The sequence below is a fragment of the Leuresthes tenuis genome, unplaced genomic scaffold (assembly GCF_036924035.1).
Source record: "Leuresthes tenuis unplaced genomic scaffold, fLeuTen1.0.hap1 SCAF_5, whole genome shotgun sequence".
Lineage (NCBI taxonomy): Eukaryota > Metazoa > Chordata > Actinopteri > Atheriniformes > Atherinopsidae > Leuresthes > Leuresthes tenuis.
The window spans coordinates 7,524,474-7,549,353 of record NW_027325359.1 but is presented as its reverse complement, the minus strand read 5'-3'; the positions used below and the strand labels follow the sequence as shown (position 1 = coordinate 7,549,353).

At 37.7% G+C, this 24,880-nt stretch overlaps 1 protein-coding gene across 1 annotated transcript in view; it reads left to right on the top strand.

Annotated features, from left to right (window-relative positions):
- Positions 1-24,880, top strand: part of LOC140307017 (voltage-dependent calcium channel subunit alpha-2/delta-1) — a 66,401-nt gene that overhangs the window by 5,692 nt on the left and 35,829 nt on the right. The window contains exons 2-8 of the mRNA XM_072385703.1: positions 201-282; positions 464-580; positions 11,968-12,027; positions 12,708-12,743; positions 13,642-13,771; positions 23,790-23,921; positions 24,761-24,830. Of these exons, the coding sequence (XP_072241804.1) occupies positions 201-282; positions 464-580; positions 11,968-12,027; positions 12,708-12,743; positions 13,642-13,771; positions 23,790-23,921; positions 24,761-24,830 (627 nt within the window). The remainder of the gene's footprint in view (positions 1-200; positions 283-463; positions 581-11,967; positions 12,028-12,707; positions 12,744-13,641; positions 13,772-23,789; positions 23,922-24,760; positions 24,831-24,880) is intronic.

Below are 24,880 nucleotides of genomic sequence, written 5' to 3'. Positions count from 1 at the left end.
TTCATTCTGCTTGACCTATAAGAGTGATTCTCATTGATCTTATTTGTTTTCATGCCATGTGACTTGATGGTCATGCTGGACGATAGCTGTAAGGTAGTTTGATTGACAGTTTAATTGTGTGTGAGATTCCTGTGATGTCTCTTTTAATCTCATAACATCTCAGTTACAAAATTGGTTGTGTGTATTGCTTTGTCCTGTAGGATTAAAGAATGGGTTGATCAAATGCAGAAAGAGCTCATCGCCCTGGCAGATACAGCAACAGCTGGGAAGAGCCTCAATCAGGTACAGATATTAAAATGCAATCTTCTCATTATATTCACAGAAAAAAAACAAAACATATAATTCCTCCTTTTCAAATGAAATCATACACATAATTAATCAGTTAATTAAGAAAATAAATGTATGACACTTTAGGATTTCCATTTATGATTGTGGACACTGTTTGGTGTCTTCCTCTCTACAGATTTTCCTGAGAAACCAGCATCTCTACACTGTGGAGCAAAATGATGCAGAGGAGCTGGTGGCCAGGGCAGCGAGAAACATAGAACAGCTGCTGCGGAAGAGGTCTGCTGCCTTGGAGGTAAGACTCTTTCCACTCAGGGGAACCAGCTGTCAGTTTGCAAGTTTATACAGTGCAGGACAAACTCTTTATTAACAGGGGCCATGACGTAGAGAAGTTTTCCATCTGTTCTTGTAGACTTGAAGATATACAACAAATTAAGTAATCAAAGTGTGGTGGTAAAAACCCTTGAGACATAATTAGGTGCAGTAGATGTTGGTGACATGGTGACAGTCTTGATATTTGATTATGCCTTATAAAGTCTTTCTCTAGGATTTAATCAAACATTTGAAAAGTAAACTCCGCTCATTTATTTATTCTTTTTTCTTTTTAAATGTGACAATATCTTTTGCAGGTTACAACTACTTTGCACTTTTCCCAGCTCTCCAACACTCTACATCTCTAGAAACAAGCAAACCTGCTGCTTTAATATCGAAGGCATATCAACAGCTGTTCGCACTGTTTTGTTTTTCAAGCAGGAGATGATATTCATTATTTTGAAGCAATAGCAGAAAACACAGAACTCGATCGTAAATCAGGAGATCCTGAAACACAACCAGGGTTCTGTTTCAGTGGATTCATACTTATTGCAAAACTTGCTGCTCTTATAATGACAAGTTGTGGTCAGCTGGAGTAATCTTAACATCGGCTGTACCACCACTCCTTTTCTTTTTTCTGTCGAGTGTGTGTGTCTGCTCTGCACATTTTCCACTGGTTAAAACAAGACACATACAGAGCGGCTCCAGGGTAACAGTTCTTCATATTTGTAGGGAAAAACAACCACCTGGCAGAGTTTAGTGGCAGAGTCATACAACGCACGGCTGAGCGACGAGTGCTGTAGATGACACGCACACACGCACACGCACACGCACACACACGCACACACACACATATATATGCGAACCAGAAGAGAAAGAGACAAACAAAAAAGACACAAGCTCATACTCAAAATAAACCAATGCACACACATTAAGTGCAAGGATGGTGAGATATTGACAGTTAGCACTGTTACATGTACAGTTGAATCAGGCAATAGTTATACATGCAGGAGGTATTTGATCCCCAACCATATTGTCTGGGTGTGTTTGTCCAGAAACTCAGTTTCGTATGTATTTTCAGTCTCACACCTTCGCATGCATCTTAAAATTGCAGTCTTAGTCAGAATAAAACTAAATATTTTAATTTTGTTTTTATTGTTTCTGTGAAAATGTGAACTGCACAGTGGTGTCATGGCAGTTAGCAACAGTAAGAAGGTTCTTGGTTTGAATCTCAGCTGGGGTCTTTCTGTGCGGATGTGTTGGATGTTCTCCCCGTAAATTCATGGGTTCTTTCCGGGTACTCCGGCGTACTCTGTTCAAAAACATGCATGTTAGTGTAACTGATGATTCTAAATTGACCATAGGGTCAATTTAGGATGTACTTGCCACTTGTCCAGTGGTGGATGAGATGGACTGCAGCCCGTGGTATAGAAAATAGATGGATTGGTTTATGGAAGTAACACATGATAGGAATTTATTTAACACAAAACTTATATCATTTATATAGATTTATAAAATTTTCTACAAAGGATTGTAGATGGATCATAAATCTGTTGCATTTACCACAGATCACACAGTGAGTTGCATTTTTGCAAACAGAAGCAGGGACAGAAATTGTTCTTTTTTTTTTTTTTCCACAGGACGGAATGTGATAATGAAAGCCTTGACCCTGGGGAGCTTCGTTCTTTCTCCCCACTCCCTTTTTTTTCACTCTGAAGTAGGTCAGAGTTGCACATCTATATCAAGAGTTTGAAGTGTTTTTATACATTCACAGGTGGTTTACAGTAGACCTTACTTTGGCTTTATAAGTCCTCACCATTGTTGTCTTATTAGTAATGGAACAGGAGTATTTATGAATGTTCATAAACACATCTTCTGCCCAGTGTCTGTCTTGTGTATCTTTAGTACAAATTCTGGTGTTCTTATCATTTTTCCAAGCACTGGTGCCATAAGACATGTAAGCAACAGAGTGAAAACTGTCTCTAGTGCATGAACAATGTGATAAAAGACAGCAATAGTTGGGAGGCTGGGTTGCATCACTGTGCATTTTTTGGTTCATAGGGGTAGTTGGTGGGTGAGGCATCAGCTTGCTTGATGTTGACAGTCTATCTTATCCTCAGACATCAAGACATTGATCATGTATCAGTCTTTATTGTGTCTCTGTGTCTCATCCCTTCTTACGAGTGACCTTGAGGCACACTACTATTGAATTTACTGTCCTGAGATGCCTGGATGGTGAGATAAATGGATAAAGGGGGGTTAGGGAAAAAAGGCAAATGAGCAGGGACTTAACAGATATATGAAGTTTTGGACAGAGGCAAAGAGCAGAGGAAGGTTGCACAGGATGGTAGAAGCAGTCCAACTTACAGAAGACAGTAGGCTCTCAGTTCATTTTGTTGTAGGTTTCCTATTTTGGTGTTGCTCTTTTTAAGACTTGTAAACTGCCCAGGAATCGCAATACTGAAGGAGATACTGAAGATGACAGTAAATTGCTCCTTTAGGTTTTAATTGTTGACTGGGATAGGTTTTGCTGGCCCATCTTTATATGAGACTTTTGGTTTTATCTACATAACACAAAAATAAAAATCTCATTGCGGCTGGGACTTTCTTGATTGTTCAATGCCTTTGAACAAAATAGGGTTGAAAAAGACTTTCAGTGTCAATATAAATTACAATGGCCCAAGGCACTTAAGCTGTTTCCACTTAGCCATTAACTGTTTTTAATCTTTCATCCTCCCTTTGCATTTTGTCCTTCTTCCTTGTTTGCTCTTTTTTTAGGTTTCTTTCTCTGATCTCCAATTCTGCATGATGGATGACCTTCTACAGGCCATTGTTTACTTAGCCACAGGTGTGTGAAACAAGTATGTGGCTACGTGTGGCTACTCATGCTTCCATAAATAAGTGTGTGGCAGAATGTAACATGAATTATTAATGGGTTCTTGGATGCATGCTGTCAGTAGAAATCGCTTTATCACAGGTTGTGCAATATATACTGTGGCTTAAGCTCCACACGAAATAATCATAAACATTCACACCAACAGGGACATGCACAAATAGTAATGTCCTTCATGGGTGAATGAATAATAATTACGTAAATACTGCTTGCTATCAGCTTCCTTGTCAGTCACATTTTATCCTTCAAGTCTGATCACCTTATGTAAATTTCCAGACACTCAGACCTTTTAACATTATTGATATTATTGTTATTCTTATATAACAGAGAGTGCAATGCAGAACCCTACAACAAGTCTGCATAACAATGGATGTATCTATGCAATATCAGTGAGAAGAAAATTCTTTACCTGTTGGACAAGTCAAATGGCAAGACTGCTGCTTCACATGTACGCATATGGAATAATACAGGCAGATTTACTTTTCCTGGAAGGTATTTAGCTGTACAAAGGTCATTAGAGTCAACCCTTACTTTACTGAAGAGGGAGATCGCCACAGCTTTTTTCAAATGTGGCTGACCCCATAGTGAAAGTGTGCGATGTGCTCGAAGCTAGATCCAATTACTTGTACACATCTCTCCCTCCCCCCCATCTCCAGCCTGTTCCCTCTTTCTCTTACTTTTTGTTCCCACTGTAATTAAAAGCTTAATTATTGATGCTGTAGAACTCTTAATGCAAAAGAAGAAACAGTGAAACACTGAATAACTGCCCACATGCACAGTCCTGAATCATGTTATAGAAGTGTCATAGAATGTGTAAGTTTTGCATGCCTAATTTATATGTGAGCTGTAGTGGCATAGTTAAAGCAAAACTTAACTGCACAACAGCTGCTAACATGGACAGCAAGGTCAACAATACCTGTAATTAAATTTCTATTTTGAATTAACAACCTGTAATTAGGGCTGATGTAATTGTTTTCATACAGAAAAGAGGGATAACTCAGGGGAGGGCTCAAAAGGATTAGAGAGCCACTGTGGCTTTGTACATCTTTGATATGGAGTTTGTAAGCCAGGCTTTAAACTGGCCTAGGCACTTTGCATAGGCTTCACAGTTCCCATCCAGTCCACAGAATAAGAAGAAGCTGGTAACAACACAGAATAACCATGAATAATAGCATGCATCCTTTTTGTGAAACAGTTAAGTGTCATTATATATTATTACATACACATTCCCAATAAAGCTGCTCTCACTCACATTCTTCTTCACATACTTTACTGTTGCTTTTATCAAATATATAAATGTGTCCGAAATTGTGACTGAAATTGTGAGCCCATCATATCAATGTGCCAACTCGTAGTCACTTAATGTAAATCTAGACTGTCACTGTGCTCTGATAAAATCCTGATTTTATGAGTGCATCATTAGCTGATGATTTTTCCTATGGTGTATCTGGCCTTTGCAACATCAAACTCAACTTAACTTCTGTTTCAAATGATTCGAACAATGCTGAGAAGTCTGAAAACATCGTTAGCATCAGTATGACATAAATTAATTCAGTTTCACACCTTACTTTGAGCAATGATGTTTCAAATAGTGGTCACATGAGAAAAATCTCAATAAATACAACATTACAAGCTGTACATGCCCTGTTTTTTCCTCAGAATACATATAACATCTTGTTGATGCCAGATACAGAATCTGATTGGGCTCTGACAAAGTGGAAATATTGTAGCAGGCACAGGTTGGACCAGCATCTTATGTGATTGATGTCAATGAGGGATTTATTAGTGACCTACAGTCTAATATGAATAGGTTCAATACAGGATGGGATGGGTGCTCATCCATACACACGAGATGTCTGCTGGCTGAAAGTGATATTCCTTACATCTAGAGACCACAATTCTGCTGTAGTTATTCACTATTGCTTGAACTGTCAGTAAGAGAGAATTGTGTATGTGAGCATGTGTACAATATATGTGTATCTGTACATTTAGTCTCTTCTGTTGTGGTGAAAGCTCTTGCCAGTAACTAATGAGCTAGTCTACAACAATGCTTACAGGAATACTTAAACCAGAACTGCTAAAACTCTACAGGACGCAGGTGGTGCATTTCTTCAATGGGGAAACTGCTCTGCATATGGGAGCAGGTGCCTGTGGATACAGGCATATTGATGCATTATGGTGTGGTTTCTCAAAACAGCATTTCTTTCTTGTCCAATGTTGGCTTATGCAAACTGATTATTACAATTTAAACATTTACCAATAAAAAGATTGGAGTAATTAGCATTCATGAAGTCTTTAATTGAACTAGCCATGTTTCAGTAATGCCACACTTTTGCTAAAAATATCTTGGAAATTGTTTCTGTTAAAACTGTCATGTGCCTTACGCTTAGCTTTCATTCAGATAATTACTACAGTAATTTTGCACAAGCTCTTGCATCGTCTGCAGGAGAGTGTTTATTACTCAATAAAAAGGATTAAAAAATTAACCCCATTAGTTTTTCTAATCATAGGTTTATTTCTGCATTTATTTATAAAATAAATAAGATTACACACAAACATTTTGGTAACACCTTACAGAATAATCCTTTTTACATGCTTCATAACAGATGTTATCGTGCCCCAGATTGTTGAACAAAAAAGTGAGGCGCAGAAATTTCTTTGCCATTAAACTTTATTTATATATTCATTGTAAGGTAAATAGAAGTCAATGTGTCACTTTATTATTATTATTATGATTAGTATCCCTCTTATTTCTTGTGCCAACTATTTACAAAATAAAAGTTCACACACAATTAGTTCAACTCTAACCCTAACGATTTCACCTTGAAGTTTACTATTTGCTCCTAGAATTATTACTTGATTAATGTAACTTTTATGCCATTCTATGTGAAATATAAGATTACATCTGGCAGCACTTTTTTCTCCATAGATGAAGCATATATGGGACAAAAACATACACATTTGCTATCACTGTTGGGCATTCAAGACACCTCTCTGAGGTTTTCCCAAATATTGTTTGGAAAATCTGCTTCAACATTCTAATCACATCAACAACTGTATCCTCTAACAGTTGTATTTAATTGTATCACAGTCAATATTTCCTGCGCTGCGGTCAATTATTTAGTTATCCAGTTCCATTCATCTCGGGCTGTGTGCTAAGTCCTCCACGTATTATCTCTGCAAATGTTTAATAGACTCTTTGAGCCTCAGGTGTTGGACCATATTTATAATAATATGTTGCCTCCTGTCACAGTGTTATCATTTTGAGCACAAGATGCGACATTGTGATCTCTGTGTTTGTGTGTGTGTTGTGCGTGCGTGTGTGTACAATCAAAACGCAGTAATGAGCAGAGGCTACGCTATGATCAGAGATATGCCAGTCTCCTGAACAGATGTTGCTCAACCTCCCATCTCCGCTCTCTGCAGATCATATTAAGTAGACAAGAGGTGTCTGCGAGTGTCTGTCTGTGTTCTTGTATTCATGTTTATGTGTGTTGATAGAAACGCAGAGGGGGTGGGAGCGAGGAGCACAGATGGGGAATTCTAACTAGACTTATGGTAGGCTAGAGACAAGTGTCTAATGCATTCATAGAGAAGAAATCTAAACTGTGTTGAAGGATGCTCCATAGTTACAACCATTTGCAAGAGTCTTCCTTTTAACTGGAGACCAGTGGCATATGCCATTTTTCTGTCACTCTTGTGAAACTGTTTGATAATTATAGTAACATAAATGTGACAAGAAAATTATTACTTGCTCACTTTTTATCCAGCTGAAGTTACTGTTTTTCTCAAATCAGGTTGTTACCTCTCCACAAGTGTTTGTTTTTTACTTTGTGTCTAACAAAGCTGCTCAGTTTTGTTTGTTTCAAGGTTCTAAAAGAACACCCAGTATGAAAGAGTTAGGTTGTCAACAAATAATTATTCAATCATTCTCCCAAATATTCTCAGCTCAGATCACTTAAAATCCATTAAGAACAACAACTTTGGTGATACTTGATTAATACTCGATAACCTGATCATTTTATAATAGAATATATGGATCCTCCATCCCAACACACATCTCACCTGGACTTTGATGGTTCACTGTCACCTCAGTCTTATAATGCCTATTACCTTCCACCTCATCACTGTATGCGTGAGTGAACAAGGTCAGAATCTGCCCATGGTCTTGCAACTGTAGAACAAGTTTTTTACTATTATCACCTAAATCTGTGTATTTTAAGCAGATATAGATTTAATGTAGCTGTATGTGTTCAACTTAAAGAGCAGTTTCATTGATATTCCCATCCTCTCAAGTGATTAGAATTACAACTTAGAAATGTATTATTTCCAAGCATTCTTCTTAGGTGGATGAAGCACCAGGCAGAATATATTTGTATTTTCAATGTAACTACCAAACTATCCTTTTTTTCTTGAGATCCATGAGGGCCAAAGAGCCAAAGGGAACAAATGAGATGTGAAACAGCTGTAGACTTACTGTTCTCATCAGAGATATTGCTTGCCCCTAAGAGAAGCCATATATAAGAGGAATACCCTCCCATGGGTTCTTAGCTGCAGATACGTCAGCTCTTGCTTTCTGTCTCATGCTGCCTCCCTTTACTCATCTTGCCTCCGTCTCTGTGGATCACTGCATCTCCCACTTTTTCTATTGCCATGTTTCTCCAGGCTACTTTATCATACCTTTGACCATCTCCTGTTATTTTGTAACATCTCTATCAAACGGGAATTAACTAAATCAACCCCTTTGACCTCTGTGTCTCATTGAGTTCTTCCACTCTTATCTAAAGATATCTTACACTTGCTTTTCTTCTATTTGTTACTGCCACCGTAATTTCCCTCATCCTTTTGTTTCCCTTTCCCTTTAATGTTTTTTTTTAATTATTATTCTCCTTCTTTTGTTCCTTCTGACACAGACACGGTATTTGTTTATTAGATATGAAAGAGGGAAATTTTTAATGAGCTAACTTTGAAGACTGTGATCACACTGAGTCAGGACTGTTTTTTCTCTCTCTTTCTCTCAGACACCTGTCTTTTTCATTTTCCTCACACTGACCCATATTACCTGCCTCATTTTTACTTTCTTCTCATCCCTTTGAGCTGGAACACATGGCAAATAGAAAACCGGTATTCGGGGTTTTGGACATGCTGTCAGAAATGAGGAAGGGAAAAAGTAGACTGTGTGTGGGTGCTAATGATCTTTTAGTTCTTTGTTGTCTGTAGAGACAACAAAGCAATATCCCCAACACCTCCACACCCCCCACTCAACACACACTCACATATACACACTCGCACATACACACAAGGACTCTATGATGATCTGTGAAGTTTAGTGGAGGCTGTCTCATCTATCCTTTCAGCTTTGCTCTGTTTTCTCACTAAATGCATGGTTGGCTGCTGGGCTACCCTATCAGAATGATTAGAAGACTGGTAAGAGTGGCAGGAATATATCTTTATAGTGTTCTCAAGACTCCAGCATGCCTTGGCTCCAGGTTTTGTGTTGCATGTTATGGATTTATTCACCTCTGTGCTCCCCTTTTTTCATTGAAACAACCCATTCCATAAGCCTCTTTGCCTTCTCACTGCTATAGACCCAGTGTCCAGCCTCACTGTATACATGCAACCCTGTACTCCATAAGGCTGAAGGGGAGTAAAGACTCTTCTCAGGTCTCCAGTGGTAATCCATTGGAAGAGTGGACTCATTATTGTGTAGAGCTCTCATGAAAAGTGAAAGGGAGGCTAATGGGCTGTTAGATCAAACATGCTACAGAAACTGTTACGCACTTCCATTAAGTAAAACAGTGGAGTGCTGAATTTGTTTTGAACTGACTTCTAATCAATTGAAAAAAATGGCTACCTGCCACAGCTCTGTAATGAACTGTTATGCTTGATCAGAGAGATTGGCTGTCACTCTTGAAGAAGTACAATCAAATCTGGACTCTTTAGAGCTCATCTGACTGTGTGGTTGTTGTTTTTTTTGTTGCTTGATAATGTCTATGTGTATATGTTTGACAAATAGAGATATACAGAAGGACATGGAGAAAAAAAGAGGAGTAATAGGTGTCTTTGCTCACACACCCATTCCCACCCTCCCCCATGTCTTCCAGAGGGGAGAGGAGCCTCGTCAAAGTCCTGTCATGAATTTTTAAAAACCCTGTCAGTCTGTGAGTATATATCTGCAGATCTGCATGTGTGAGCTCATATAGAGGCAGTGTAAGGGAGAAGGGCATTTTCAAACAAAAAAACATCTTTCCATACAAATTATAATTGTCAGACAAATTGCTTTAAAAATGATGTGTGATGTATCAAACATTCAACAGCTGTTGCTTATACTTATCTTTTCCATCACATACAGCAATGTGCTAAGAATCATTAATCGTCTCACATGTGTGTTTCCGAGTTAAAGAAAATTAAGATATTTTGAGAACAGCCTGGATATATGCTTAAGTGATAAAGCTCAGCAAACCCGTGTTACCACTTGATATGATGTTACATGGCTGACGTTTGACATCAACCCAAAAAGAAGACGTACCTTACATAGTCTTTTCAGGATGCTTGCTCATCTGTCCCTTAGTCAGTGCATTTTCAGTCTTAGATGTTAGCTTTTTCTATTGATAATGATATTGGCATGAGATGAGATTGGGTGAAGTGATAGAGAACCAGCTATTTCCTGAAAAAGTCATTAAATATTACGATATGTAGAAGAGGGGTTGCTATCTTATATATTCATCTAAAAATAATGCGATGCACACAATTCTTCCTTGGCTTTCTTCACACATTTTTTTCTTTAACACTTGAATAAGCAGCAAACCGTAATTTTACAAAAGCTGATCTTGGAGGTGCAGAGGTACCAGTTGCACAGAAGCATATGATCAGCAAGTGACCTCAAGCATGATAGCACATTCTGCCTTTGTGTCACGATGGGCTCCTAGTCAAATAAGTGTTTTAATTCAAATAGTGCTCTTTAATCAGATGTAAATAGCCATATGGAATCTGTAAAGTAGTTAACATTCTGTAGTGTCTGAAGACAACAAGTGTCATGCTGAATGTTGAACATTTGACCAACAAAAAGGAATACATTATCTAGAAAGACAATATGCTATTTTAGTACATGAGAAAAAAAACAAAATGACAGATACTATAAACATCTGATCTAGATCTGACATACCTCTCATACTTTCCTATGTGACAGCACAGCAGATGCAGATCATGGAGAGCTGTCATCAAAGTAGTTTTTTGGTACATGTTCAGGTTGCTTTTATTTATTCAAAATGCTTTCCTGATGGGAGTTTCTCTGTATCAATTGTAACATTACTTTTGGGAAGGAAGTCACAAGTTCGAGGGATTGTTTTCTTTAAGAGCCTTCCTTTTCTCTGCATGGTTGTTATGACCCAGTAGAGACCAGGCAGGCCATGACTAGGTTAAGCTTATTTTTCTTTGTATTTACCTGGGTGAATATGTCCACAGAGTTCTGCAAAGGTTCCAATTTCTTTTTGCTTCTCTGCCTAATGTTGGTCTTATTCTAATGTTGGTTATTTATTCTAACAACTTCTCTTTTCATGTCATTGTTCTTGGTATTATCACTGAAGCAGGACCCTTTATAACCGTATGCAGTGATGGTTAAAATTGTTTATGTACAAACATAACATCTAGAACACAGAACACCTTTTTGTCTTATGGCCAATTGTTTTCTTGTTTCTAAAATGTACTCTTAATTTTATTACAAGAATATGACAAAATAGGATGGAATCATACTTTGAAAGATAATTAGATCAGCCTGAAGCTTTGTCCAGGTTAAGTAATTGGTTAGCAGTGTGACGCTATGTATAGAATCTTCCAAGCAATAAGTAGCGCTCAGATTTGTAAATATGTGTTTACTTTGTGCTTTCCCCTTACATTGCTTATATTTTATTCATGTAGCTCTCTACTGGGACCACTGTTGTTTCCTCTGTTGCTTCTCATTTATAGGAATGTATGGACGTGTAGCTGGAAAGTTTAAGCTAATTGCATGTACTCTTCCTCTACTTATTCAGCAGTATCCAATTTGATCGACAGCCTCTCAGTGGGTAATCCATTTGCTCTTGACTTTATCTGGTGATCAGCTCGCTATCCTGGTGCTGACCACAATGTCTTCTTCATTTCAGTCTTTGTTTCACACTCTCTGTCTTGTTCACACTTTCGAATACACACCCACACACAGATGGACATTTTCGTATGTTTCAACCTTTTCATTCTGACATTCAGACACACACAAAGGCGGTGTGGCCTTTAGTGGCCTGTGAGTTCTGCAAGACTGTGATAGCCCTGTAGTTTTAGCTCTGCAAATGAGATTGAAATCATTTCTCTATCTCTGGGATGGTCTTCATTGTGCTGTTTAATGTGTCTTATACACACTTTTTCCCAGAAATTGCAGATGCTCTGATCAAAACAACCTTTAGAGCATTTTCTAATACGAATCACTGCCACATTTGTCTCCTCAGAAATTGGCCACAGCTGCTGAAGTGTTCCAGATGGAGCATGGGTGGAAAGACGAGTTTGAGGTAACAGGACAAGCAAAATATAAAGACAGACCACAACACATACTCTGGGTACTTAAAGAAGAAGAAAACGTTGAAACACTCATGAAATGCAAATAGTCATGCATGTAGTCTAGATTTACATTTACTTCTTTGTCTGAATATTTTGATCTGTTGCAGATGTCTGTCATTGGCAATGATTACAGCTCCAGTGGTAATTGGGTTTATTGAACATTATACACAGTGTTATTACACATTATGACCAGATGGACAGATATGTGGCTTTCTAAAAGCCTCAGTGGGAGTTTGAGTTTTGAGGGAGATTAAGTTGTGCTCAGGAAAGATGCTTGCTGCAGGGAGTGTAAGATTTGTGTCCGAGCTGCAAAGAACCTTAATGCCCTGTTAATTGCAGGGAAATGCATTCCTTGTGCTGTACAGCTGCTTGTTGGTACAAGCACATGTTTTAAAAAAGGAACACTCTTCTCAGTATAACATGGTTTTCATTTAACTGGAAGCTCATACCAGTGTCATCAGCACCTTAAACTTTATGATGAATTAATGCTGTTGCCTGCCAACAAATAAAAACAAGCACTTTTTAAAGTTAGATTAAGCTTGTCATGATAACATAAATGGAATACTTATTTGTATAAGACCTCAAAACATCCTAAAATTGATATTTGTACTTTTTTGTGACTTGTTTACAGGATGATGAAATTGCCTACTACAACGCAAAGGACAATGTGAGTGTTTTTTTTTCCTTCTGACTATTTGTTCTCCTTCTATTTAAGCTCTCACACATGTCACACTGAGATATCGGCCATTGATAAGGTTTACGAACACAACGCTCTCCTTATCTTGTCCTCCCCACTGCCACATCTTCTCTTCTGTCCCTTATTTTCCATCGACCATTCACCACATTCACATCCTTTTTTCAGTCTCACTTTGTATCATCGTCTCAGCTTTTCACTGTAGCAGCCCCTTTTTTTCCCTCATTCAGGCTTTTCTTCCCATGTAGCTTCCTCCCTGTCATCTTTCCTCCCACTATCTTTCAGGTGAAGAGGTCTCTGCCAGGTTTCTACACTAATTGACAGATGAGATGTATGAGTTGGCTACGCTGTTGCTTTATTAGGAAGCAAGTGTTCACACTACCCCCCCTTCTTTTTCTCTCTCAACACCTCACTACCGCTCTTCCCTACATTCTTTCATATCTTATCATGCTTTTTACCATATATCTCCCCGTCTCTACTGCTCTCATTGATGTAAATTGGTGAATACACAGCAGGAGTTATAAATCTCCACTAGAGTATAGACAATCTGGCTATCTGCTGCACCTCCTTCCAAGTGGTGAAGATATAAAAGAAAAAGAAAAGACATCATTACGCAAATAGTCGATAATGCTTTGTTTTTAAAGCGAGCACAGAGGGTGCAAAATTGGCTGTAATGAAGTAATTGCTTCAGACGGAATTTGTTGAGGATGTGTAGTCAGGCTGCCATTAAGTTTTTTTATGCTTCTACCAACGTGCTGGGTTTTTGTGTAGAGGCTATGCCTCGGCAAATAATATAAAGGGGCTTGATATGACATCTTAAACCTGCGGTCAAACTACTAGCTGCATCGTGAATTTTTTTTCTTCTTCTCAGCTGGATGCAAATGAGACAGAGGGAAGAAAATACAGGATTCGACCAGACTTTAAAGAGGACCCACTATTTAAACGTTTGACTGATCACAACCACACGGCTGTCCACATTCCCACTGACATCTATGATGGCTGTGAGTACAAAGACACACACACACATATATAGATAGATATACACAAACCCAAATGGTAACCATGGATACAGCTGAGACATCAGCCTATCATGAAATGTTGTTTACAGCTTCTGCCACAACCTAACTTGCCCGTAGCTAAATAATGGATTTAAAAATAAGTGAAACAGTATAATAGGATCTTCTCCCGGCTACTATCCTGCTGTCTCTAAGCCAAATGTGACCTTGGGATGTAAGGAAGCAGAAGGTTTGCTATATGAAATTGGTTGATGTGTGTCTTGAGCTGTCCATTGTCATTTCTTCTCTTTCTTTCAAAGAAAGATTTTGACCGTATATTATTATTATTATCATTAATTAATTAATTTATTTTACTGAACATATAAGGAGTTCTGTGGGACTGAATTAAAAAAATGCTGTTCTACAGCATAAATTACTAAAGATAAAGTAAACAGGATGACTGATTTGACACCACTTATTATGTGCTCTTACATAATCCTGTTTTGTATATGTTGGCAGAAAGAAACTTTTCAAAACTGTATTCTTCTTCAGCATGTTGAAGCCAAAAATATATATAGCAGACAAACGTAGCGTGATGTGATAAGATATAAGGATTTATCCGAAAGTTCTCACTATGAATAAGCCTTATTTTACCTCGTTTGTGGGCACCAGCTTCAATCGAAGGAAAAAGACAGAATCTTACGATTCTGGTATGTGAAATTAATAATTAATTATTAATTAATAATTATCAAATTCCAATCTCATATAGTCACTACTCATGAATTCTCGTTTTGTTGGACTCACACATACAGAAAAACCAGTTGATTTTTTATATGTATATTTATATATATACGAACCATTTATTAAAATGACATGACCAAAGACATGAACCTTAAGACAACAGAAGAAATGCTTTGAATATGGATGATTATATAAGAAACACTTCGTGAATTGAAAAGAACTAAGGAGAGGGGATGCATACCGTCTGAAATGTAAGAACCGGGCGGATTTTACAGTTAGGTCAGCTCCGAACCACAGGTAATCGCCAACTGGGTCTCTCTTGGTTCCGTATCTCGCGGCCTTCGTTGTGGTTGACTTTCGGGGACTGGACCAGTCGCTCTCCTGCGCCGGAGGGCCTCTGGTGGCTTCTGGTAGCTTCTGGTGGTCACAAAAGATTGATAAAAAGGTTGATAAGCTTAACGCAGGCTCTCTTAGTGAGCAAAATAGGTGAGGATGCTGCAGCAGCAGGGTTTAAAACGTGCTATAAAAAGGAGACAGGATGACGGACGAACAAAAACGCAAAACGTATCTTTCTACTACATTCTTCTCTTTCTGTCTTTGTTCAGACCTTTTTCCGGCCATCTCATCTTCCTCTCTGCCAGACTCTCATTCCGTCAATGTTAAAACTCTCTGCTCTTCATCTTCTTCTCAATCTTCCTTCTCTTCCTTTTCCTCGCGGTTTCCGGAGTTTGATTCGCAGAGGCGGGGCATGACGTAGGCTTACGCTACACTTTCAGCCAATGGTATACCTGAAACTGTTGTGACGTCTGCCTGGGTGTATTTTGTGAGACGAACAGCAATGAGGGTGCCTCAAGCAACTCAACTCCTGCATTCCTCCGTCTCATAAACATTTGTTCAGGTGATTGTAAAAACACCATAACTTGTTAAAATATAAAGGTTAAAGATCTAGCATAGACTTAGGATATAAAGGAATCAAAAACAACATAACATAACATAACATAACATAACATAACATAACATAACATAATGATTATGAGTCTCAAAATGCAAATAGATATCTATAAAGTTATGACGTATGAATAACGAACCAAACAATGTAATTTAAGAGGGGCTGAGAAACTCCCCCAAAATGCTTTCATAGGCTGAAGGTTGGTGTAAATTTCTCTTTTTTGATGTAGAAATCACCCATCTGGTATTTCCACACTGACCATCCTCACAAAAGAATGTTGTAGTCATTTAAAGTCTTAAGTTTGTATTAAATTCCACACTTGAGTTTACTACAATGTAATGTAAAGTGTTTATGCTTACATTGTGCAAATACTGATTATTCATACTTGCTGTTTAAAGCATAATCTTAATCCTGTGAACCAAGTTGTCTGCACTACACTTACACTACATGGGAGCCTTGATTGTGGCAATGAAACCATTATTTATTTAGTTCTGGTGGTACTTGTGATGAATGAACATAGAACTATGTGAAACAAATGTAATGCAGTAAGTGGCATTGCCATGGCATGTGTTGAAATTACTTGATCTCACCAGCATTGTAATCTTAGGCTGCAGAACCTTAATTTTGAGTCTATTTGATTAGATTATTTGGTTAGAAATGATTATCTTGGGTTTAGGCAAAAAACAAATACTTGGTCTGGTCGCAGACAATAATATGGTTTGAAAAACCTGATGTTAACTAAAGAATGACAACAGAACTCAATTTCTGCTCAGAGGAACTGCCATGTATGAAATGAGCATTACTTCCCAACACCATTTCACCAACTGAACAGTAGCTTGATGCTTTCCAGGCTGGTTTCACAGAAATACTGTGAAAACAGCCTTTTCTAATGGAGCAGAAATGAGTAGACGGAAAGACCTGAGCAACTCTGACAAGGGTCTTATTGTCTCAGCCAGGCACTTGGTTAGAGCACATTTGAAAGGGCAAGGCTTGTGGGGTTCTCTGAAATAGCAATGGCCCTAAGCATGGACACCTCAGAGCATTTTAGTTTATTAAAAAACAAATTTCCTGCATTTTTACCTCACCTGATATGATAAATATCTGCAGACTCTAGTCTGGATAAGTTACAATGAAGATGTTATGATAATCAAGATCAAGAACATAATGGGTAGAACTAGAATATTGTAAATGATTTTAAATCATATTTCATTAAAATGTTACATTGTTTAACACAGTCGAAGACTACAGGCTGCCAGATCACAGTTAAATGAAGATAATCCATTTATATTAATACAATGATGTAACTGAATATGACAGTATGATTTAAATAATATCAGACTTAAAGGTTGATTTTGTCAATGCTTTTAAGATCATCTTCAAACTCTAACAAATGCAGCAATGTATCAAAAATCTGAACAGATAAGATGAGTTATAACAACTACCAACCCTACCTGTACATTTCACTCACTGAATCTGCTGGTAAATGTTCTCAAGAGCATAATGATTTTGTTTATTGAACATTTTTAATTTAGAATGTTCAGTAAAATTACCTTTAGTGAGGTTCTTTTTTTTTTTTTTTAGTGAGGTTCTAGACCCTACTGCCTAACAGAACAGGACAGAATATTCTATGTGATTTTTAAATGATAGAAAAATCAATTTTATTTCGATCTCTCAAAATCTAATATTCTGTAAAAGGATATTTGATTTTTTTAACATATTCTAAGGCTAGTGGGACATTTGCACTGTTTCTGGTTTGTATATAGTAGTAGATTGTATAATGAAATACATCAATTAGTCAGAGAAATTATGCTTTGAACTTAATTTAAAAACTGGCCCAAAGCCTCGTTTTCAGTTTACTTTAACTTAACACTTATATTTCACCAGACTCAGTGGGCTCTCCTTGCTGTACAGCTCCTCCCAGAAGTGAAAGAAGGAATGTAGATGAGCACAAGTACCTTTAATGTGAGCTACCTAAGTATTACATTAAAAATTTTCCAGAGCCAACAAATTATCTGATCATAAATGCTAATGTAACATAAAGGAAACATGATGGAAAATGTTCAATATGCCTGCGTCCTTTGCTGTGTTCTTTTGTATTTTAGTCATGGCTTAATGTGAAACACAACTGACAGAAATACACACTCGTCAAAGAGAGCTGATCCTGAAGGATTAATTTTGCCCAGAAAACAAAGTCTAATGAACTAAAAGTAATATTAGAAACAGAGAGAAAGGAGATCTATTCTGAACTCTTTAGTAGAGATTGTGATTAAATTATGAGTCTTTCTTCTATTTGGTATGTAGTTGGTATGAGAAAGTTGAAAAAAAATACAGTTATTTTTATAACTAAATGTAAAGATTAAGGTGCTTACATTTAAGGTGAACCAGGGACTAGGTTTGTCTGAGACACATGCAGGGGGAAATGAATGGGAATTTCACTGACCTGTCGATTTTTTTATGCTGCAAAACATGATTTGCATAACACCACTGACTTACAGTCACTGATTGAGAAATGGCATCATTGTTTATGCACACGTAGGACTTACTTGAAAAGGATGACTTTGATTGGGTTCTTCTTTGCCCACAGCTGAACACTATCTGAAAATTACTTTAGCTGACTGAAAGATATTTTCTGCATTTCTGCAGTGCGATTCCATTCAAAACGAATTCAGCATTCTTCTGATTTATTTGATGCATTCTTACCAGTTTTTTGTATGGCCTGTTTTCATTAGTTACACTTCAAAAAAGTTCAAACTAGACGATTTTCAGCATCGTCAGATTGCTGTATTGTTTATGAAGGGTTTCTTTTATGTATGGGACTTTTAAGTCAAAGGATATTCACATCAGATGGCTGATCTGCAGCAGAGCTGCAAGATCATTTGCCCGATTTAACCCCCAACTTGCCTGACTGATCTCTATCAAGAAGTCACAGCTGTCATACAGACAAGAGTCTCGTTAATGCTACATTATGCACAATACAAGCAGCCTCTGGTGGTTCAGTCTGATTGTTTAGGAAAAGTGACTTTTTTTTCCATGGCTTGTCTCTCTTGAAGCTGTTATGATATTTCATGCTGGAAGAATAGGTGCTCATGGTACTCTCATAACCCTCTGCAAACTGTAGTTTCTTCATCTAACTTTTTTAGATTTTCTTTTACCGCATTTACCCCTGATGTCGTGTCACCTGACCTAATCTCTCGCAGTCTTACGGACTGTAGCTAATCACTGATTGTTTAGTCACAACACGAGTTTACTCGAGCCACTCAAATCATGTCTTTGAAACGTTCGCCCCACAGATCAGGCAACCACGGTCCTGGGAGGGAAAGACCATGCACTGGAAAAAAGGCTTGGGGGTTTTTGCTGTTACAGAGTGATGGTGAACTATTTCTTATGAAAGAACATTTCTGATCATTTCATCACGACGTGGTGACATTTACCTTGAGTGACTCGGAAAAACTAGGTTCTCTTGAGTCTCTGTGACATTAGCACAGCTCAAGTTGAATGTCAGTGACTTAAGGCCAGTCTGCTGAATATCTTAACTGTTGCCTGAATTCTACATAATTCAGGCCATGTGATGTAAGTATCAGAGCTTTTCTTTTACGTTTACATGTCTTCTTACATTTTAATCTCTGGGGTGATGATCTCATGATGTGTCTTGAAGGGATAGCTATAAAGAGTTCAGTGTTTTGCTCACTGATGTAATCATTAGAATAGAAATTCTCGCTGCAATTATAAGTTTGGTACAGAATAGTTTTACTAACCATTAGACTGTTTCATTGCTTGTTTACTTGTACTTGTATACTTTTTCTGTTTTTCTGTTAGACTGAATCTCTGCTTGTTTTGTATTTGGAGAGTTAGGAAAATAATTTGTGTAGAGTAGAACTTAGTGCGTCAGCAGTGACTTGAAGGGGCAGCAGGATGGAGTGATTTCCTCAGCATGGTTTTCAGCCTGCTGGGGAAGCGTCTGGCTCCAAGGTTATGTGCATAACCTTTCTGCTGACCCCAAACGCAGGGGCACAAATGAGGGACAGGGATGGGAATGGATACATGTCAGGTTTAGTTGAAAATACAGGTTTTCTTTTTAACTTGCCGTGACTTTGTCATTTCTTTACCTTCGATACCTTTGTGGCCATAATTTGGGCAGGGTGCCATGACTCATCACAGTCTCCTCTTCTCAAAGATGCTATTTATTGGTAGCTGGTAATAAGTATGCATGGATACTCTGAGCTTCTAAGACCTATCCAGCACTAAAGGCTGTCTGTGCATGTGTGTCTGTGTGAATGAGAGTCCAAAGCAGGGTGTGGGGAACAGTCTCTGAATGCTATTGAACATCCAGTCCCTGCAAGTTTATTTTGAGGTTAAGACAAGATTTTAGGAGGTATTGGAGATAGAGTCACTGTACAGAAGAGGTGCGCTACTGATGAAAACAAACTAAAGAATGAATATAATCAAAGAGGAACATGGTGAATGGCAAGAAAAGTGTGTGTCTTTGAGCTTTGCAGATATGACCATACATGCAGGAGGGAAAATATGTTGTTGAGGTTTCAACTCTCAGTTTGATCTCTCCCTCTATAAATGTTCCAGGAATAGCCTTTGCTCCGGTAGAGAAAATTGGATTTCTCGATAAAGTGGGTGCTGAGTTTATGAAATCAGCATCACGTGTGTGAGAAGAGCACTGGGCAGGATGACATGACAAATGCCAAATCTGTTTGTCCACAATGAAGGACTTAAGGGTGAGAGGGAGACAGATAATGATAGACAGAGGAGAAAATAGCTGAATCTAATGGATACAGAGACAGCAGCATTCAACAACATTCATGTCCGACAACCCAGGACTTTTTAAAAAAATAATTTAGAGATTTAGAGGAGCATGAAGTATGATATTTATCACTATGGATAACATTTTAGATAGCTGGTTAAATTTTCCTGAAGAACAGAACGAACCAGCAACAAAACAGACGAAAATAATAATTAAAAAAAAGGTTAGTCAAAGGTGATATTGCCAACATAATTTCTGCTTTTAGAATAAAACAAACTGTTGCAGTAATGGTAGAATCACTCATATTGCAGCAGCGGAATGGAACAGTCATATAGGTTCATTCAGATTGAACGCAGAAGTAGCCCATAGCCTTTATCTTATTTTATTCTATTTTATCTGTTTTTTTTCTTTATTTTTTTTCCGATATCACCTTGGTTGTGGCAATAGGTTAAGTGGATGTTTGTCATGTGGTAGGACTCTACACTTTCATGGTTGTCACAGATACACACGTGTGAGCTTTACCAGCTGTACCTAGTAAAATATTTCAACATACAAAGGCCTAATTGTGCAGGAAAAAATTATTTATTGACATTAAAAAGCAGGCTCAGTATGAATATTAATTAGGAGACTGTACATAAACTATAGTAAGGTCTGATCTGTGTTGTCCAGCATCTGTTCTAATCCAGTCTTTCTTTTCTGCCAAAGTGCAAAACTTACCATCTCAGCTGGTGTAATGTGCTCTTTGTTTTAGAAAAATGGAAAATATATAGATTTAAGTATCTGTGTGATAAATTGGAGAATTTCTTGTGATTCCTTTCTTCCTATTGCATGAACTAAAAAAAAACCCTATCACTCACTTTGCTACAGTTTATTCCTTGGTTCTTCAAGGAATTCAACAGTAAGACATGCAACCTGGGAAAGGGCACAAGCGATGGGATTCAGAGTTCTTCTATGGAGACAGGAGGACTCTACAGTGGGACAACCATCAGTTAAAATCTCCATTAATCAGGACTTCATGTTTAAGTGGTCAGAACAGGGAATGCATATCAGATGGACATGGAGACACCACTGTCATGTCATCCATTGGAGCTGCTCCACTAAAACCTTGAATGCAGAGTTTGACCATTTCCACATTGGACAAAATTGTTGTTTACTTAGTATTTCATGAGAAAAGTCATCTTGTGTATTTCACTATAGGGCTAGACAAAAGAAGCTCTTCAGGCACATAACAGTCCACTTGGTGAATGCCATAAGAAACAGGAACAGCTCTCAGATGTAAAATCCTCTAATCTGATTGAACAAATATTTAAAAAATCTGGCTGCTCCCCCTAATGTGTGTGAAGTAAAGTTGGCAATGAGCATCAGCAAGAGCCTCGATAATTCTAATAGCATCCCAACAGTCAAACACTCAGCTCAGTAGCTTCTGTGTTCTCTGACATTATTCTGTTGCATGTCGATTGGTAAAATAAATCCATTATAAGATGAAAAATAGCATAAAATCCTTCTGTGAAAACAGTTTCTCATCTCTAGCTTAAGTTTATTGAAAGAAATTAATATGTATTGAATTAACAGTTAGTGGAAGAATTTACTTTCTAGATGTTTTTAGTAAAAATGTATCAACTTATCTTCCAGAAATCTATATTGATTATGTTTGATAGTGAATTAGATTGCACCTGTGATGTCGCACACAGATAAAGTGATTACTAGATGTAGAGTCGGCATGACATCAAAGCCATACTGGGCACAGCTAGGGAATTCATTAGTGTCAGGGGTAATATGGGCAACCAGAGAAGTCTGTATCCCTTATAAACCTACTGTGAAAATTAGCTTATTGAATAGTACAACTAACTAAGAAGTACTCAAAAAGAAGAATAACAATACTTGTTAGAGGTTTTTGCCTTGATTGTGATGCACTTTTCAGACTATGTTTGTGCATATCTTCTTTTTTTTTTCCTGTCCAGCATTATGACAGCATAATTGTAATCTGAATACCTTTTATGCCAAACAGATTTGTTGAAGTGCATTTGAAGTGTTTGTGGATATCTTCTTAAGGTTTGCAAACTAAAGAGTTTTAGCTATGTCAGTAGATATGTTAGTTGACTTGTGTGTAGAAACATCACTATATATCCAGCTGTCTAATCTTCATTATCCTTAACTCAAACAGTATATACACAAAGATAGAAAAATATCACAGGATCTAACAAGGGCTATGGTGTTATTTTCTACCCCTCTTACGTTAAAAGTCTGTGCTTGATGTGAGAAATCTACTAATTGCACACACAACATGCTTTTCCTTCTCTCTGTCTATACTGTAATAAAATACATGCACTCCTGGCAACTAAACCTTCATTAACTTTCCCCTCAAGAGACATGCATGCAAATGAACAGTGTTTGTTTTGCACATCAATGAGCCATGTCACACACAATACAGGCCATCAATGACACACCCTCCACACACACATACGCACACACACGGTGCACTTATACACATATACTCTCACAGATAAAAATATACACGCACACACACATGTATGTTTGCATGGAAAGTGGAAAATGGAAAAGAAGAAATAGAAGATGATTAAGAAGAAAAGCAGTAGACAGACAGACAAAGGAAAGGTAGAGTTGAGGCAGCTTGTGTTTTGTCTCTATCTATCATACTGAGGGTTATGTGGCTCTGAGCTGTCTGGTTGCTGTGCCATTACATCCATAATGCTTGTTGCCTCTCACAACTCACACTATCAATCACATGCATACACCCGTTCAAACACACATGGATCTGGTTGTTTTGAATTTGGCACTGTTTAATTTTGTCAGAGCAATTTCCTGCTTAGATACTATTCGTTGGTATTTGTGGCTAAAACAGGCACCTGCTCATGTGCTGGACAAATATTTGCTCATATGTCCTGCTGGGCAAGTGGGCTCACACTGAGCAAGGCTGTGACTGAATCTTAATGAATGTGTTAATCTTGGATGTCCACATGTCTTCAACTATTTTCAGCAACATTCTGACTGGCTCCGCTGTGACGTATAAATGCAGAGTGCATGTAGACATGCATTTATAAAATGTGCAAAAGCTAAATCAGATGGCAGTAATATGGTTTAGAGATACTGGCAAATGGAGCCAATTATTTTGTCATTTTGAGAAAACCTGCATTGGCATATATTTTCACAGAATGGCCAGCTATTATTTTATGAAGCTAGAAAGCAAAACGTTGTATGAAAACATCAGTATCTCAAGCAGTCTTGTCTGTAAGCATTTGCGGAGGAATGTGTCTGATTATCTTTAGATATTTTGATGGAGAAGAGATGTGCTAAGGTTAACAGAGACAGAGCAATTACAACAAAGCTAAGCAGTTTTTAATGTCTTAGTCTGGTTAAATTGTGTATCTTATTAGAATGAAAAAAAGAGAAAAAGAAAAGATAGCTTGTTATCTGAGTCATACATTACTGAAAGCTCTCATACTCTCTAAAAAAATGCCAGTCCATTGACCTCTGATATATTATCACACATCTCTGTCTTTGTAGTTTATGTTGTCTTTTGACATACAGTATGTATTTGTGTATTTTTGGGGGATTTTCAGCTACCATTGTGCTGAATGAACTCAACTGGACAGAGGCATTGGAAGATGTTTTTAAGAAGAATAGAGAAGATGACCCGACCCTTCTCTGGCAGATTTTTGGTAGTGCTACCGGCCTGGCTCGCTACTACCCAGGTAAGAAAAAACAAAAAGAACTGCCAAACATAGAAAACCACTCTATGTCCAAGTTTTTATGTCCAAAGGTATCCCTTTTATCACAATGAAGCTCTGCATCAAATCAGGTGAACATAGGTGGACCCCCGAGCCAGTTATTTACTTTAGCCGCATATGACTGAATCATCTTTTTTCATACATCAGTTTGTATATAATCTCAGTCTTGTAGAGATTTTGCATGGAAGCATACCAAACAACTGCAGTCTAGTTTTACTCTATCACTGAAGCGTTTTAACTTAATTATGTTCATGAGATTTCCTGTCATCATCAACTTTGTTATTAGCCTTATGGAAAGAAAAAAAATCATAAATTATTTCTAACATGCCTTAATTTGTATTGGCCCTGGTTTTATTTCTCCTACTACTTTTAGCATTCATAACTGCCGGTCACACACTTTTGTACTGACTTGCTTTCATGGCGCCCCTTACCAGCAGCATGCAGTTAGAAATTCAGCGGATTCAGTTCCTTGCACACCTCATCTTAAATAAATATCTTATCTCATTTTCATCTTTTTTAGCTCTCCCATAATTTCAGTGCACATGAAATTAAGTATAGTGGAGATGGTGGGATAAATGTTGGATTCTATCCAACAAGCCAACTGTCATAACAAAATGTGGCTTATCATGTCTGGCAGTGACTCACTGCTGAGCTGAATATGACACTGCATATTGCTTGATTTTGTGAGTCTAGCTGTCATATGTGTTAGAAAAGAAACAGAAATAGGAATTGGTTGTCATTCTTTTTAATTTATATACAAAAATAAACCCTTTTATCTACATATATGCGATCTTCTTTTATAGCCTCTCCCTGGATGGATGCTCGTAAGACTCCCAGTAAAATAGATCTCTATGATGTCCGCAGAAGACCATGGTAAGAAAACTGGTCTAAATACACAAGGACGCACTCATTCAGCGTTGATT